Source organism: Etheostoma spectabile, unplaced genomic scaffold (assembly GCF_008692095.1).
Source record: "Etheostoma spectabile isolate EspeVRDwgs_2016 unplaced genomic scaffold, UIUC_Espe_1.0 scaffold00018970, whole genome shotgun sequence".
NCBI lineage: Eukaryota > Metazoa > Chordata > Actinopteri > Perciformes > Percidae > Etheostoma > Etheostoma spectabile.
In genome coordinates this window covers 46,348-63,799 of record NW_022604597.1, presented here as the reverse complement: position 1 = coordinate 63,799, position 17,452 = coordinate 46,348, and the positions used below count along the sequence as shown (strand labels likewise).

The 17,452-nt window shown below is 37.9% G+C and overlaps 1 protein-coding gene across 3 annotated transcripts in view; it reads right to left on the bottom strand.

Annotated features, from left to right (window-relative positions):
- LOC116683397 (vesicle-fusing ATPase) overlaps positions 1-17,452 on the bottom strand; it is a 61,699-nt gene that overhangs the window by 31,662 nt on the left and 12,585 nt on the right. For 2 of the 3 annotated variants that reach the window (XM_032509867.1, XM_032509868.1), the window contains exons 2-3: positions 10,143-10,160; positions 628-713 (exon numbers count right to left, since the gene is read on the bottom strand). In XM_032509867.1, coding sequence (XP_032365758.1) covers positions 628-713; positions 10,143-10,160 — 104 coding nt within the window. The remainder of the gene's footprint in view (positions 1-627; positions 714-10,142; positions 10,161-17,452) is intronic. The other variant, XM_032509869.1, reaches the window with a different exon arrangement.

Sequence of the window (17,452 nt, the reverse complement as noted above, 5' to 3'; positions counted from 1 at the left end):
TAACTGTTTCAATTTCTATTACAAGATGACATTAATAAAGCAAACTTTTAATTATTGCCGACTGACTGGGAACTATAACCACAGCATCGCTGTTTCTATTTGAACTATTAATAGTGTGCATTTTTCTGGAATAGAGATTTATTGTACCTGTATTTACATTTTGTAATTTCCCTTCTGCAATTCTCGGTTTGTTATTGTTGCAGGTGGAGTACGCCATTTTTATGCTGAAATCAAATTTCCTAGGCATTCACAAGGGTTCCACAGGAAATGATGCATAACTTTTACAAATTTTATCTAACTGATAGAAGATGAGAAAACGCTCATATGTTGTTTTTTTTTAAAGGGAAATAAACAACGTGCATTGTTTAGTTTCACTGGCATGTTACCATTAATGTTTCCCAATTTATGTGGTAGTGTGACATTGATACCAAAAACCTTACCAACATTAAAACTTTGTGAGGTCAGGTTGAAAAGATGGTGCTTTTTTACATCAAATTCTTGCAGCTTTAATCATCATTATTACAAAACAAACAAAGCAATCAGGATAATCACACACTGCGTCCTGGAGCCTCATTCTGGATGAATGATGGGAGATAAGGTGGGAAGTTGGATGGGGGAGGTACTCACTGTCCTGACTGCAGATCCTTCTCGCTCACCACGGCACAATTAGTCAGCGAAAGCTCATCTGTTGGGCATCGCGCCGCTTGCATGGTCTGCCAAGAGAAAGAAGAGGAGGGGTGGAGAACAAAAAGAACAAAATGTATAAAATATATTGACACAAACCCACTTTTACAAAAACCTTTGTAGAAAACGGCATAGTCATTCATAGTCATAATGTGTTTTATCTGTAGGGAAATGTTAACTGAACATTTGAGATCCTATGGGCTGAGAGTTGTATTCTGCCTGGCAAGAAATACAATCTTTCTGTATGTTGTTTTGACTTATTTGTCGCTTCACACACTATTTACCGTTATCTACGCTTCGCATTAAAAAAATACTTATTTGCAGCCTGATGTGATAAATGATGTAGACAGAAAGTTGCAGCTGCTCAGAAGCAAAATTGCATCTATTAAAATTCCAACACAGTGTAAATGGTTCATCAAAATTTTTAATTCCTCTGCTGCCTTAAAAATGTTAGTTAACTGAACATAGGTTAAATCATAAGATTAAAGTAGTCAGTTTAAATACACTTAAACTACTGTGCTGAATCAACAATTGCTCAATCATGCTGAGAAATGTTGCAAACAGATTTGATTTCCCTTAAAGGACAATTCCGGCGCAAAATGAACCTAGGGCAAGCTAACTTTGTAAGTGTACTTTGTAAGTGTACAGACAGTTTTTAAAATGATAGTTTATAAAGACATTACCATTTGCGTATACAGACAGGCGCCATCTTGGGAAAACAGTCATGACCAGTCGAACCACAAATGCCCTGCTTGAGCTATGTTACTGGTTGCACAGCGTTTGTGGTTTAACTGGTTATGACTGTTTTCACAAGATGGCTATCTTTTTAATAAACTATCTTTTTAATAAACTGTCATATATTTAAATAAAACATATACATATATATATACACACATTTATATTGTTGATTCCCATTAAATCCTGCATGTTTTACAGTGAGTAGTACTCTTAAGTGATCTCTTGAGTAAATGTGTTCTGAATGTTAAAAGGGGATGCAGATACCTGCTGAGATTAAAGTACAATTTTGAAGCACTTGTACTTTCCTATAGTATTTCTATGCTACTTTATACTTCAGTATATTTCAGAGGAAAATATTTTTGTTATTTTTGCTAATTACTTTTCAGATTAAAATAACACAAACACCTGTACAATAACGCATTGTTAAACCAAAATTGATTTTTTTACACATCTTGCAGTTACTGAGCACCATTATCATTGATTTGAAGTAACTGCAGGTAATACCTTACAGTGGCAGAACTAGTACTTTTACATTTCATACTTTAAGTACATTTGCATTTACAAATCTTCAGTAAGTTAGGTAGGATTTTGCATGCAGGATTTTTACTTAATTTTTGATCTTTTGATATTTTGATTACAGTAAAGGATGCAAACACTTTTCCGACCACTTTAAATCAAAGACATAGTTAGCACGAAAGATGACTCATAGAGTTCTGCAGGAACGATGCAGTTTTCACCTTGATTTTATAATATGAAAAGTGAAAACAACTTAGAATGGATTTCTTATAATCACTATTAGAAAGCAAGAAACAGGGAACCATGGCCTACAATCCAAATATTTTCCTTACATTTGCACTGAAAAGGCTAGGATAATCATTAATGATCAAAACCAACCAGGTAACAACCTTTTTCTCCTTGTTGATTACATTTCAGCTCCTTTTATACCTCGTACATTTTTTGCTTTTAGCCGGACTTCCCATTTGGGTTTGTAATTCTTTATTCTTTCAGGAGTCTGCCTTCCAGGTTAATGGGTTTAAATATAAGGACACAGACATGTTCTACATGAGTTGAGAAGCCTTTGCAGCCCAACCAGCCCTGGGCACAGAGGAAGGGTACTGAAATCAGCTGCAAGGCTCAGCAGACATTCCAATACACATCTCTGCAGACTGAGCACATAAAGTGGTAACCATGGTAACTGTGATAAGCACTTTGACAGAGACTCTGACAATAACTGGCTGGCTGATACATCACTGGCTTAAACAGCACAGTCCCTTAGAGGCAGCAAAGGTTGCTCACCACAAATTGTTTAAATGCATTTATTCCAGTGTGGCTTTGCAGCAAATCCATCAGACCTGCACTCACTGTGGACACTGATATATTTCCTCCTCACTGCATTTAACTGTTACTTAACAGCTGAAAAGATATAGCAGTTTGCCAACACACACTGCACTCGTGAAGCTTCCTCTCTTGAAGAGCAACATGACTACGTGTTTTTGCTTGAAAATACCCACTTCAAAAGATTTTAAATATAAATTTGAACTAGGCCTGCACAATATTTGAAAAAAAAGCAAGTAACCACACCAAAGCAAGTAAGCGCTGTGACTAACGTTACTCTTCTGAAGTTGTTTTGGAGGGAAATTAGGTAGAAATTCCTTTAAATGTCAGGTTGTGGTCGACTAGGGGGGCCTGCTCGTTAGCTCGTTAGCTTGTTAGTTTGATAAATTGATCAGACCTGCACGTAACGCGCAATAGCAACAAACTCTGTGTATCCAAGAACAATTAAATCTGTGGAAAAGTGAAGGTAATGCATTTAATCCTTTATCTAATTTCCAGCAGGGGGTGACTCCACAGGTTGCAAAAAGAAGTCTGTTTCAATCGAAGTCTAAGGGAAAATAGTCTATAACGACAATGTTACATTTCTGGGGTTGCTACGGTGACGCCGGTCTGCACAATACAGTGGAAATATGCAATAACGTTTGTTTGTTAATCCATAAAGCTGGCATGCAAACAATTATCCCCTTAGTGCATTTTGCAACTTCAACATAAAACAGACATGCTTTTTAGCAGCTGAATTCCTCAGGCCTCCTCATTAGGAGAGTTGCCACGGGTAGAAAAATTTCATGGGCTAATAACCAACCAATCTTTTGCATAATCAGTCCTCCACAATTCTGCCAAATCCATTCATAATCTCTAAGAATTTTTTGCAAACCGTACAAACAAATAATGACCTTACATTTGACAACAACACTGTAAGCAACTGAGATAGAGAGACAAAGTGCTAAAAAACAAACACAGCACTGCTGCATCGTGCCCACATCACCTGCTCCCCTGTAGTCCGGCCAGACAGAGGTGAAACAGAGCAAGACCAGCGTGTCAGAGGCCTTTAAGGGGCCTTAAACTTAAATGTCAAGTATTTCACTTTCTTGTTTTTAGTCCAATTTCTTGTTGTAACATGATTTTATCATTCATCATTCGTCACTGGATATACTTTATATCCAGACCAATCATTTATTGTTCCTATATTAAACACCTTATATAGCTGGGCTGCAATACAACACGGACCATACAATCCGACCTGGGCGGCACAATATATTGTTTTTTTATCAACTTGCGCAATAACCATATCGCTAAAGGTTGCAAAATATCACAAGACACTCACAAGAGTTTTTGGGGCTTGTGATTTCCTTTTATGTGTTTCAAATTCAACAAGCAGTTTGTTGTATTTTTGAAAAATACTGACAGCAGCAGAACGGAGTGCACATTAATATCTGTATATTTACAGCAAGTAATATCGTTATCAACAGTGCTATTGCATATCACATATTTTCCTCATATTGTGCAGCCCTAAATCCTATGCAACGCAAAAACCACCATAAAAAAATATATTATACCTCTTGTACAATTTGTTATGACTAGGGCTGTAACGATACACCAAACCCAGTGTTGGGTTCAAATTGCGATTTTCGACTTTTTACATCCCACTTTTCAACACAGTTTTACAAAAGATACCTTATGTATTGATGTTGATTGATTTCAGTATCGATCCAACACCAAAGATTCTTTTATACCTTAAAATAATGTTTCCAAAATCGTTTCCGTGATTCATCAACTCGTTGGAATGAGACATAAGAATAATGGTAACGGTAACAAGAATGAACAATTCAGCTTCCAACCTGTAGGGGGAATGAAGAGGAAAAGTGCTTTGGTGTCTACAGTAAAGGTGCTGGTTGACAAGAAACTAATGCTAATGTAATTCTTGGTGGGTAACATTAGATTACGACACCGTTCAACATGCTCAGTTATTTTTAGAACTATTGTTTTGACCCTGGTTAACAACTCTGCAAATTCATCAGTAACGTTAACTGTATAGATAGATGACTAATCTAATAGTAATTTACCTAGCTAGCACACCCCTGTCTTCTGCCTCAGTCTCCCGGCGCTGCAAGGCTTCGGTTGGGATGAGAGCTCACAACAACATCGATACAGCCCTGGCACACGGACACATCCACAGTCAGCCCCCAGCCAGCTAGCAGCCATCCCGGTCAGCACTTAACTCCGGTGCTAAGGACGCTAACGGCAGTTTACTGAATTGTCGGGAAACAGACCCAGGCACCCGAGTCAGAACAACGGCCATTCGTAATGTAACACCTCCATTAGCGTTAAAGATGTGTTAGCATTGGATCTGGACGGGAAGGATAACTGGGAGTTGGAAGGGGTAGGTTGCAATTCTGCCTTGTCACTCTGAGACAAAGGTTCGTGGAGCTGAGTGTCGTGATTTCGGTTTTATTTTAATATTTTTTGCCTTAGTTTTGACTGACTATTTAAATATGAATTCCTGTCTTCTAAAATAATGCCCATAATATAACTACTTATATATAATCATTTAGATCAAAAGTTGTGTTCAAAGGTTAAAGATGGCCTTTAAAATGAATATGACAAGGCAAAATACACTTGAATTTTCTCAATTGGCCTAAATAACCTACAGTATTATGAACAAGAACTACAAGGTGGCAAAGCTGCAGTGAATAATTTAGATTTTTCTTTTCTTGTATGGCAACTTGAACGCAGCAGAACAAGCTGTAAACAAAACATTGACAAATCATCACCTTTTTTTGTTGTGGTAAGTGTTAGTTGTCTCGGGACTACAGGTGCAAATTAATGTAACCCTAGCACATTCACTCACCTTTAAGCGGTTTTACTCTCCCCTAACTCCTAAGGGAAATATCTAGCTCTAGCTGCTTAGTGCTGCACTGTGTCCCCCAGCTAGTTGCTATTGTTTGTTGCTTCTTGGTGCTGGCGGATAGAGTAAGGTGGGTTTATCTAAGCTTTTTTGATTCAAACAGCTGCCTGAGGTAGCAGTTGATTAGAGTAGTGAGAGTGAACCAAAACAGTTAAGTTGCAGGTCATAAAACCAAAACAATGAGCTGAAAGACACCACTTCTCTGCAGATTAGTCACTATGAGGACCCATGTTACACAAACCACAGCAAATTGATTCATCTTATTATAAATATATTGATTATTGCAGCTTTAAAGTTTCACCTTTGATTGTGTTACCAGCCATTTATGCAAAAGTCCTCAGGAACACTTGCCAGAATAAGGCAGTTCAGTGTTTTAAATCCCTATGATATAACTGGTCAAACTGTTTTGTCGGTACAAGTCAAAGATGTGCATCTACTTTTCTATCATACAGGACTTCAATGCTTAATCATTTGGAACTATTATTTCCTTGCAAATATTAGGACAACAATATTCATACGTTTCTTTAATTGTTCAAATAGTTTAAATATTACATTAACATTAATTTGTAAATATGTATTATTAATAATGATAATATTTAATAATATACATAATAATATCTATTATTGACAATCAAGCAAACCCATCTTTTGTTAAAAAGGACATCATAGACTGGTAAATGAAACCCATTCATCTGTGTAATACAAATGTGATACATAAATAAAAAACATGTTGTAATAGAGATGGAAAATATTGCTTTCAGCAGGTACAGCAAATTGGAGTGAAAAAAAAAAATATGGAAGAAAAAATAAGAGGAAAAGTCAGTAAGAGGAAAAGTAAAATGTAATGCTGGGAAGATAAATACAGGAATGCCATGGCTATGTTGCAAACTGCATCCCATCTAGGTTACCTAACTGTAGAAAGCATCTGGGTAACCTAGAAAACACGCAATAGCATGTGTCACCACACATAACAGTGTTTATTTAAAACTCAAAGCAATGACGTTTAAAGTCTCTTCGGCATTCATGATCTAATTAGAATCATAACACGGTTGTTGAGACATACTGTACCTTTTCTGACAGAAAGATCTTAACATTTTTCTCTTCAAATATAAAAGATTATTGTTTTTTGATCAACTCCATAACACCAACTAGCATCACTAGATTACTTTGATACTAAGGAAAACGTGATGGTTCTAAGACAAGTCCTGGAGTTATAAAGAGTGTCTTTTTTATGATTTCTAAGTATTCTTTGGACGTTAATTTGTGATGGGCATCAGAGATAATGATATTCACTAAAAGTTAACATAAAATTTAATCTATAGATATGCGTATCATGTCTTTGTGTTGAGATTTGACTGAGTGTACATTTTTTTTAAATTGTTTCAAAGTAGGCTCTCCTAATTGCATCCATGAACTCCCAGCAAACATTGGTTGTGTGCCGGATCAAAATAGTCTTTCTCCAAAGTTTTTTAATACCACATTTGATTTACAATTTCTTTCGTTGTGATCAAACAGGCACACTGTGATGTTCAACAGATGTCCAAACCCAGAAAATATTGAAATCTGTGATTTGCATAAATATAAAGTGCATTACAAATTAAGTTTATTATTATTATTATCTTGAATGGCCATTTTTAAAATTTTGAATCCAGATGTCACATTATGAATGGAACTATAGGTAAACCGTAATGTGGTGTCTTGATTCAACCTACAGTGTTTCTTTTTAACGTTTAATGTTTGATGGGCTGTGTCACAATTGCTGCTGCTCTAACTTTAACTACAACAACTAGTAGGGTTGGGCATCATTTGTTTTTTTTGTTTTTCATACCGATGCCAAAACGATACTTTTGAAAGGGTGCCGGGGCCTAAACGGTGCATGAAAAGATATAAAAAAAAGAAAGAAAAAAAACGGTCAGCAAAATTAAAAAAAAAGCTTTTTTATTGCTACGGACACATGGTGAAATATGAATTATTTATTTATGATGTAATATTTAACATATTTCACCAGTCACTGGCTGTTAAACAACTAAAGAACCACTAGATGGCAGAAGGGTACTTTACAGCAACAGTTTTGAGTTTCTTGAGGTGCAGCTGAATGCACCATTAAGTGCCATCTCCAAGTGACTATGGCAGTGGCCATGGTGTCTCAAAAAGTGTAGCTAGGCTACACTGTCTTTAGCTGCAGACTGTTGTATGTCCCGGTGTTGATGTCCTTTCAAGTAAAATACAGCCACACTTTAAGCATATAAACCGTGCTTAAGCCACCAACCAGCTAATGGAAGGCTAACGTTAGCTGGTAAGTTATGTGTAATGTTAAATAGCACCATGTGAAGTAATGCTTCTGTTGCCTGTAACATCCATTTCAGAGTCCCAGAGTGCAGCGCATGAATTTCAATGGGTTAGCGAAATCTGCATTGCCACTTGATCCGGTAGAGACCAGTCGTATAGAAAACGATGCTAAGAGTTTTTGGTACCCAACCATAATAACTAGAGATGTTTATTTTTGTTTTTTCACTATGAAAACTTGTCATCACTGGAATCCAATGTAACTGCCGTTATTCCGCGCTGACAACAACATTTGTTTTCAATGAAGGAGCAAACTTTTACAGACATCTTTTATGCAAACAGGCAGTAATGGTAAGGGTTACATACTTCTTGTTAAGGATGCTCCGATTGATCGGTCACTGATCATTATTGGGCGATAAAGGCTTTATATAGTTTGATTGGTGGTCTCTCTAAAAGCCTATCAGATCAGCAGATCAGATGACGCACTATTCGTGAGAAAAATTGCTACTAATAAAAATAAAAAGTTTAAAAGTTTTTTGCTGCTTGATAGAAAAGTAAACTTCCACCGTTCTCCTTTTACATGATTATTACCGGCCGACCCTTCCCCTTTAAGACAGTTAGCCATGTGGGCAGCGTGTGTATGTGACATTAGTCCGACGGGGTTTATTGTTATGGGAAGTGAGACTCTTTGTGTGTAGAAAAGTACCGTAGGCAGCAGCTGCCGTTGACACAGTGATGCGCATAGTTTGGATGGGTAGTCTGTGAAGCTACAGTAGTCAGTGTTTTAGGTTTGCTGCCAATACAAACTAAATCACCTGATTAATGCAACATAATTACAACGTCTCCCGTCCATTTCCCCCCTGCATAAAGCTGCTACCAGCCGGGCTAAAGCTAATATAGTTAGCCTAAAGATCCATGGGGTCTATCTGTCCCAACTGACGTTACGGTTTGGAGCCGCGACACTGGAAACGTAACACTAATCTACTACAGAAGTCTGTGTCAGATCTAACATCATTTCCACTGATTTAATTGTTCTTGGATACACAGTTTGTTGCTAGTGAGCGTGACATGCAGGTCTGATCAATTTATCAAACTAACAAGCTGGTCCCGCTAGTTGACCACAACCTGAAATTTAAAGGAAGCAACATGCAGTCACTGCCATTCACGTTAGCCTGGATTGATTATTATATGAATACAATGGTGTCATGCTAGTCAACCAGCGTATTTCTACCTAATTTCCCTCTCCAAAATCACTTCAGAAGAGCAATATTAGACACAGCGTTTACTTTCTTTGGTGTTTTTAAAGTATTAAAGTTTAACAAAGAATGGGTCACATTAGAAATGATCCTTTTCATTTTTTTTCTTAAATTGTAGATGCACTCCCCTACAAAATCACCACAGTAGTCAAGAATGATTTATAATTTCCAAATAGAGCTATTTATTTCATCATTTAAAAATTACTTTCTTTTTCATATTTCAATATATATTGCAGGGGGAAAAAAATTTTGCAATGTAAGATTTTTCCAATATCTTGCAGCCCTAATACATATACATTGTTTTTAAGACTATTAAAATTAATATCTGTTAAATATATGACATATAGAAGGCTTCAAATTTAACCGGTGATTGGTATCAACCAATACTGCTTCCAGCAATCGGTGATTGGCCCCAAAAATCCTAAACAAAGCACCCTTACTTCTTGTCAACTGCTTTGTTCGTTCCATGGCATTAGTGTCAATTCTCCTAAATACAGACCTTCATTTCAAATGTAATATGAAAATGTATTTATCTAAGATCTTAGCAAAACATGGCTAATGCGCTATAATACCAATCTACCCAACTATGTATTTCTCAGACATATGGCACCTGAATCAAAATGGCGAGCTTCTAATGCAGTAAGTCCATTTAGTTTTGGGCTTCAGAGACTAAGCGTTCTGTGAGTTGAGGTGTGACAGGGGAGTTGATTAAAGGATGCTAATGAGTTAGCTATTCCATTCATTCAGCGCATGACACTAGCTCATTCTTGGATTGTTGCTATGTGTATGGTTGCCTGTAGTGGGGGGCCTGAAAGCAGTGATGTACGTCCTACAACCATCTCCAGAAAGGGACCAAAAACAGCACGCAAATATAATACACATGACGAGGAAGATGGCAGCCTGTTTAAAAAATATAACAGGTTTGTATCCATACATACCTTAAAAAAAATTACGACCTTGTAGGCGCCAGCGTAGGCAAGCAGAGAGGAAGGACAGAAGACAGTATTTGAGACAGAGGGGGACTTAGAGCAGCAAGCTGGGGCTATGGTGCAACGTGAAGTGGCTAAAGACGGGTGCATTCAAGTTGTATTCACATGTATGAATTCACTCATGCAAGTCACACTTACACAATGAGATCACCTGAGACGGTGTCAAGTGCATGCAGACCAGATTTGGGGTTTGTTTGGATTGAATACAAACAACATTTCAACCAGAACATTTCTTTTCATTTCTGTCTTTTCTTTTCCAATTGCCAAATTTACCATTTGTTCAGTTACAAATTACACCCCAATATCTGATAGTGGTTTGATAATGTAACCCATATGCAGAGTGCCATGCCAAGCATACAGTCTTATGTTTATCACAAGGCTGTATCTCTTCCCACATTAGAGACAAAGTGCCAACGGTCTTATTGTGGTAAGAGACATGGATACAAGAGAGAAATCAGCTGATTTTGTTCTTAGATGGATGAATTTTAATTGTTAATGGATGAAGGGGGGGTGTAATTACTTTGATCATACTGGAAATGGGAACCTTTTCTGTTATATGCCCTAATAGTAATTTGCTTTGACATTTCATTAATTTCACAAATCAGTCAATCATGGATAGGATGGACATTTAAATATTTACAATTTGGGATTGAATTACCTCATAGTATGGGAGGGCAGTGATCACACCAGTTCTAGTCCTTATACCTTATTTGGGTTTTGTCTACCATTGTATTGTATGGATTGTTAGGACTGGATCAGTCAGCATTAGCCGGCATGCTCAAACAGACAATACATCAAAGGAAGTAGAACAGTTTCAGAAGAAATGACATTTAAACAAGTTTTTAACAAGTAATCATGTTAACATTAGTCGCCCTGCATGAATTCCGTGTTTGACTTCCTCCTCCAGTTTCTGAGCGGAGTTGTGTCTACCCTTGCCTTAAGGAAGCTCTGAGCTACCTCTTACAGCTCTTTAAACTCATGAGGTACAGCGCCTTCAAGGAAAGCATCCTTGTAGGAGCAGAAAAGAATGAAAACCACATTTCAGTTTACGTTTAGTATGTAACAACTCTTTGCATTGTTATTACATAGTAGTAATTGGCTTGAAATGATATAAAACAGCTTATATATTTCATGAACTAGTTTATAAAAGCATAGCATGATTCATACTCTGTTATAGAAATAGTTTGACATTTTATAAAAAAAACGCATATTTGCTTTTTTACAATAGAGTTGAAATAGTCTTTACAGTAAACATGCAGATAAAGCGGGAACCTGGGCATGTTAGTTTAGCATAAAGGAGGTAGCTTGGCTCTGTCCAAAGGGAAGTAAATCTGCCTGCCAGCACCTCAAGCTCACTAATTAAAAAGTTATATCTCTGGACCAGTAGCTTTTTAAAGTCTCCACTGGTTGCCTGGCAACTGGTTCTTACCAAGCAAAAAGACAAAGTCTGGCACCTTTGAGCCAGTCTATCCATTTCCCATAGGCCCCCAGGAAGTGTGCTGGGCTTTAAAGCAAATAAAAAAACAAAGCAGCCAAAGTAATTTGCAACTGCCCGCTCATAACGCTATCCCTTCTAGCCAAAAATACTCGTAGAGTTACATGGAGAATACGTCTGTAAATCAGTGAACAAAATTGTTCACTGATTTACAAAATTACTTGTTTCACTAACAGAATTTGATCAATTTGGTCTTGGTCCAGTCTTGGAAAGCGCTGCACCATTAAATCAGTTAATCCTTAACTTTCAACTTCAACTTTCTTTACTATCTATTACTTTATAATACCTTAGGAAATTTGATCAGCCATCAAATCACATCAAGTACCATGATAAACAAAATTATTCTATAACAGCAACAAATACAGAAAAATTCAACACCACAAATGGAATCAAGGTACAACTGCCATACTGAGCCAGAAGCTAAAAAACAAGCTAAAAACATTAGAAACAGCACAGTACATTCATTGTCAAGTTAGCGAAGTGCTAAACTAGGTGAACTGTAAACCACGATAACAATGTTGTTGAAAAAATTACAGTTGTCATTTAAAATATCATTTATTTACGTTGGATTAACACAGTGTGGAAACCGTGTGTTTAATCCTTCCAAGCTTTATCCGAGTCTCCTGAAGTTGGGGTGCAGGTGTACTGCGGTACAACATGCGTTTGTTGAAGTTGGAATTATGGCGGAAGGAGGCGATAACAGCACTCAGGACATTTATCAGCCCTATAACAAGACTAAGTCTGAAGAATGGGCATATTTTGGTTATTACAAGAATGCCGAAAGACAGTTGATTAAAGATAGTTATCCTGTCTGCAGAACGTGCTGGAAAAAAGTTGCTGCTAAAGGCATTGAACACACGTGATAATACCAAAAACCATGAAAATTTTTATCAATAGAACCGTGAGGTCAAATTTTCATACCGTTAAATCCCTATGCTAAACCTAAGTAGCCAGCTCAGCTGGCGAAGGTCTCTAGTGCGCCTGCTCTATGGGCCTCACAGTGCAGAAGCCGATCGTATGGGTAATTTATGGCTCCACAAATGTTGATTGTGTGTGAACTGTGCGTTGTGGAGTTTTAGTGTAATCCACTTGCTAAAGCAAATTTAGTTATTAAAATTATTTTTTCATTTTCCAAAAAATAAAATATACTCAGTTTCCACTTACGTACACCTAAAACTATTGCAGTCCAATACAATGGTCCTGCAATAAATCTAACCTTCATCAGCTTTTGTCAACAGAGAGGTGTTGATTCAACAGCTGTTAAGTTATGCTGCATTACACTGAGATGCGTTAGTAATATTATATCCATCCCTTTTATATCAATGAGGGAGAGTAAGAGGAGAGATAAAAACACAGGCACGGCTTTACAGAAGAAATAGGTCAACGATATAAACAACATTGCTTCGTTTGTGGAAAGACAGCGGATGCGAGGACGTTAGGTGTACCGGTGCGACCTAGGAAAAATGTTACTCGCACCCTAGAGCCCTGTGAGCTACCAGACACAAACTAGCACTAGTCACTGCTGTTGCCTGAAAAACAACACAGACGGGACATAATGTTGCGTTTTTTGGTAAACCTTGTGACCGAAATCAACTTTGAAACCCTTGAGTAGTTCCTGCTTGGCACAGACATACGTTCAATATCGGCACATTATGGATTTACTACGCTGCCTTTAGGAGTCAACCCATTGAAACAAAACACAATAAGGCAGTCTTCCGTTGAAGACGGTATTAAATCAAAATCAAAGTTTCAGGACACACAGTGCTGTGATGGTGCTGCCCTGCCAGATTAATTTTTAAGTGTGTTATTTAGGGGCTCTTCATCATCAAACTTATTTGATTTAAATATAATCAAATATTTGTATGCCATTATACGCATTGCAAAGCATATAAATCAACATTACAGGACAGAAAAATGCTATATAGCAACAAGTAGTGTAGCAGAAAAGAGGGCAGTGTTTATTCTTTTTTTCAACGTTGTTTTTGGCCTTTATTGGATAGGACAGCCAAAATTGGGAAAGTGGCAGAGAGAGGGAAATGACAATCAGCCACGGAATAGAAGCCACAGCCACTGCAGTAAGCACTGAGCCTTTTTACTGGGGCGCACGCTCAACCAGGTGAGCTAACATGACGCAGACGCATGACGATTACATGGACCATTATGGAGCCATATTTCAGTCAGAAGAGACGTCATTTAAGAGTTAAATAAATGTATAAACATGTTGCATGATGAGGTTTAGAAATGTGAAGAGTTTGGCATTGGATGCCATGAAAAGCACAGGAATATCCCCTGTTGGAGTCGAGACACTGGTGGTGGTGAAGGAAAAAGGAAAATGCTTGAGGAGCTGGATGGATGTGATGTGGAGCAGGACTTCTGTTGATGGAAGGAACCTTGGGCACTGGATGTGATGAGGTGAATGGGTTGGAGGAGGGCTGCATCCATTTCACACTAAAATGGCAACTGGCATCAGCAGAAAGGAGAATGGTTTAAAGGTTTGACAGCAATGATATGTTTGGCACACAGTAATTGTGGCAAAATCTGGTTGGTTTAACTAAAAGAGTGAATACCCATAGTCAGCTGATGAGGTTGTATCCGTGGATTTGCTGGTGTGTTGTGTTGGCTGCCACATTAACTCTCTAAATATAGTTACAGCTCAGAGCTTAAAAAGGAAGGCCCAGTGTCGAGACAGCCAGGGATTAACCATTACTCTCACACTACCCTCTCACACACACATACAGATTTTCCTCACAAACACACACTCACAAAAAGAACCTACTACTGTTTGCAACACATTGTCATTCTCGGTTCTTATGCTATCCTACAACAATGTATCCACACCTATTTGTATATGTTTCTACATTATGGATGCTTGGTAGCACAGAGGTTGATGCTCCTCAATGCGACTTGAGTTTAATGTAAACACAAAGAAAGTGCAAGGTGAGGGATACCCAGCGGAACTTCCGTCGGCGCTGGAACAATCCCATAAAGTTAACTTTCGTTGATCTGAACCCAGATATCCACCCCAACCTCCTCCCTATATGGTCCACAGCATTCTTATACAGCGGCTGTCAATGTGGTGCATACAGCATAAATTACATGGAATACATACAAATTACAGTGCTTTACTTTTCGTAGCTATATATGCAAGACTGATTAATGAAAACCTGTACTGTTACATATTTGTTAGTGTTCTTTTAGCAAGCTGGTATATTTTAGGACTTAAGAGATAGTTTTAGCAGTGCTGTATATTTATGATCGATACACCTATTTGTCTACTTCATTTGCTGTGTGAAAGGTAAAAAGGAAAAGAGAAAAAAAGAGGGTTAGAGTTAGCACAACAAAGGGAGAGTATGACTTAGGGCTGTGAAATTACTTTGATTTCAATTTTGGCTCCCAACAATCACCAAAATAGTATAACCAAGAAAAAAACGATTATTTAGGCATGTTCTGTTTTGTAAGAACACTCTTATTTTGTCTTGTGTTCTGAATGACCTGAATGTGCACATCCGCACATGCAAATCCGCCCCTCCCGAAGCCTCTCAGCCTATACAGTCAGGGAGGCAAGTCATGTGCCTATCCCCTGCTAATAACTAAGCGCGAGTAAAGATGGCAGAAGGAGGGTAGCTACAGCAGCAATTGGTGAGCAAAAAAGGCAAAACCAACTCTGTGGTCTGGGAACAGTTAACGTTAGCTAACCCTGCGGTCCCTCTGCCTCTGCCTCCCCGCTGTAGCAGACGTTGTATTCCCCCGACCCGCTGTATTCCCTTACTGTTTAAAACGTTTTCCAGCTAAGTGGGGGTGCCTAGGCTTACTGCTCAAAACCAACATGAAAAAACATAGTAATATTCCCTCAGCATATCATTTTTGTTGTTTAACTGTACGTAAAATGAGCAGGGATGTTAAATCACCTATTTCATGAAATGTTATTCTAAGGTACTGTCTATGTGCTGGATTTTTCCTTAGGTAGCTGGAAATAAACCCACTGAGGGCAACATTATTGTTCATCTTTTGGCACATTTAGTAATGACAGTTGGCTAGTAGTGGTCATAATGAGTGAAAATGTGACGTGTGATGCAATACTGTGTTATGTATCTGGAAATGATTTTCCTTAGCTGTGTAACATTATGTGTGATATCTGTAAAGCTGACCAGTAGTAAAACAGATTTTATTCTGATCCAAAGACTCTTTCTGTGAGATTAAGGACACTAAAAGATTATACACTGGACACTATCCATTATATCCAAAGATTAGTAAAGATGAGTAATCGTGTAAAATTAATAATGATTTCAATATTGACCAAAATAATCAGGATTATTATTTTTTCCATAATCAAGCAGCCCTACTACGACTGACAGAAAGATGCAGAGAAAATATTGGTCCTGCTGTTGCCGTAGGTAAACTATGTTACAGGTCCAGGATGGTGTGAGTTGATCAATTTGGATTGTTAAAAACGTTTAAAGCTTTTCTTTATAGAGAGGAATGGGTTTGTCAGTGCAGAATGGGATGGAAGCAGTTAAAATCCTCCCTACTCAACGTGTCCACACACGTGAAATGAAGTTGCGGGTGACGAAGAAAACTGCAAAAAAAGTTGCGGTTTTTTTTGCATAGTTAATAGATAATGGCTGGTGGTTTAAGACAAAAAATAATAACAATAAAATAATAATGAATCAAAAATGGACGTCTGTCAATGGCTTGTTGATGTTTACATTGTTCGTTAATTTCCTATACCGGCCTGGGACACACATTCATACGGTTTGATAAAGTACTTATTGGACTTTAACTTATCATTGCACTTACAATAATGAGTGTAGCTGTCCTCAATTTAGTTCATCTTGTACGTCTCATCTCTGGTTTTTCCTGCATCCACCATGTGTGTGTGTGTGTGTGTATGTGTGTGTGTGTCTGTGTGTCTGTGTGTGTGCGCGTGCGTCAGTCGCGGGGGAATTGAGCAGCCACACCCGCTGCAGAGAGCCAACAAGAATAAAACGGCAACCGTTTCAGCAAGATCAGAGTGAAAAACGTTAAGGCGTACATTGATGTTAAAATGTAGACAGGTTGACAAGCCGGTCAAAAATGTTTGCTGCACACTCTTTTGCTGTACATTTTATTATTAAATGTGAGATGTTTGAGTCACACATGTCTCGTTAAACAAGGAAATTAATGTGTGTGACGTCAACCCGTTCTCACTCTTGCTTGGTCATTGGCCCTCAGAGTCATATACTGATACAAAGTCTGGCACGTGGGACAGCTGGGATTGGTTTAAGTCAAGGGAAACTCCGGTTATTGGTCAAATTTGTGAAAAAGTTGCAATGATTGGTCAAAATTGCGAGTCGCACCAAAGTCACAGTTATTGGTTGAATTTATCTGAATTGGCACAATTGCAACATCGCAAAATCCTGGGTGGGACTGATTAAAGAGGAAACGAGAAATGAGAGACACACAATGGAAGAGCTGCCATTTTTTGCAAACTCCTCACTTGTTCTATAACAAAAATAGGCGTTTTTCTTTCTTTTATTTTTTCCTTCTCTGACACACTGGCTAGAGGTTAACAAGCTGCATTTGGAGATGAGAGTTCAAGGCATTGTTATCAAGCAAGTCTTTAAGAAGGCTGATTGAAGTAAGTGAAAATCTGTTTTAGTAAAATTAATTTTTAGGTAATACAGGTAAAGGGATACATTGCCTATTTTCATCCAGCTTTGTACCAATGTAGCAATGTGGGTACTACGTGTAAATGAAGCATTATTATGAAACCTCAGACAGAGAC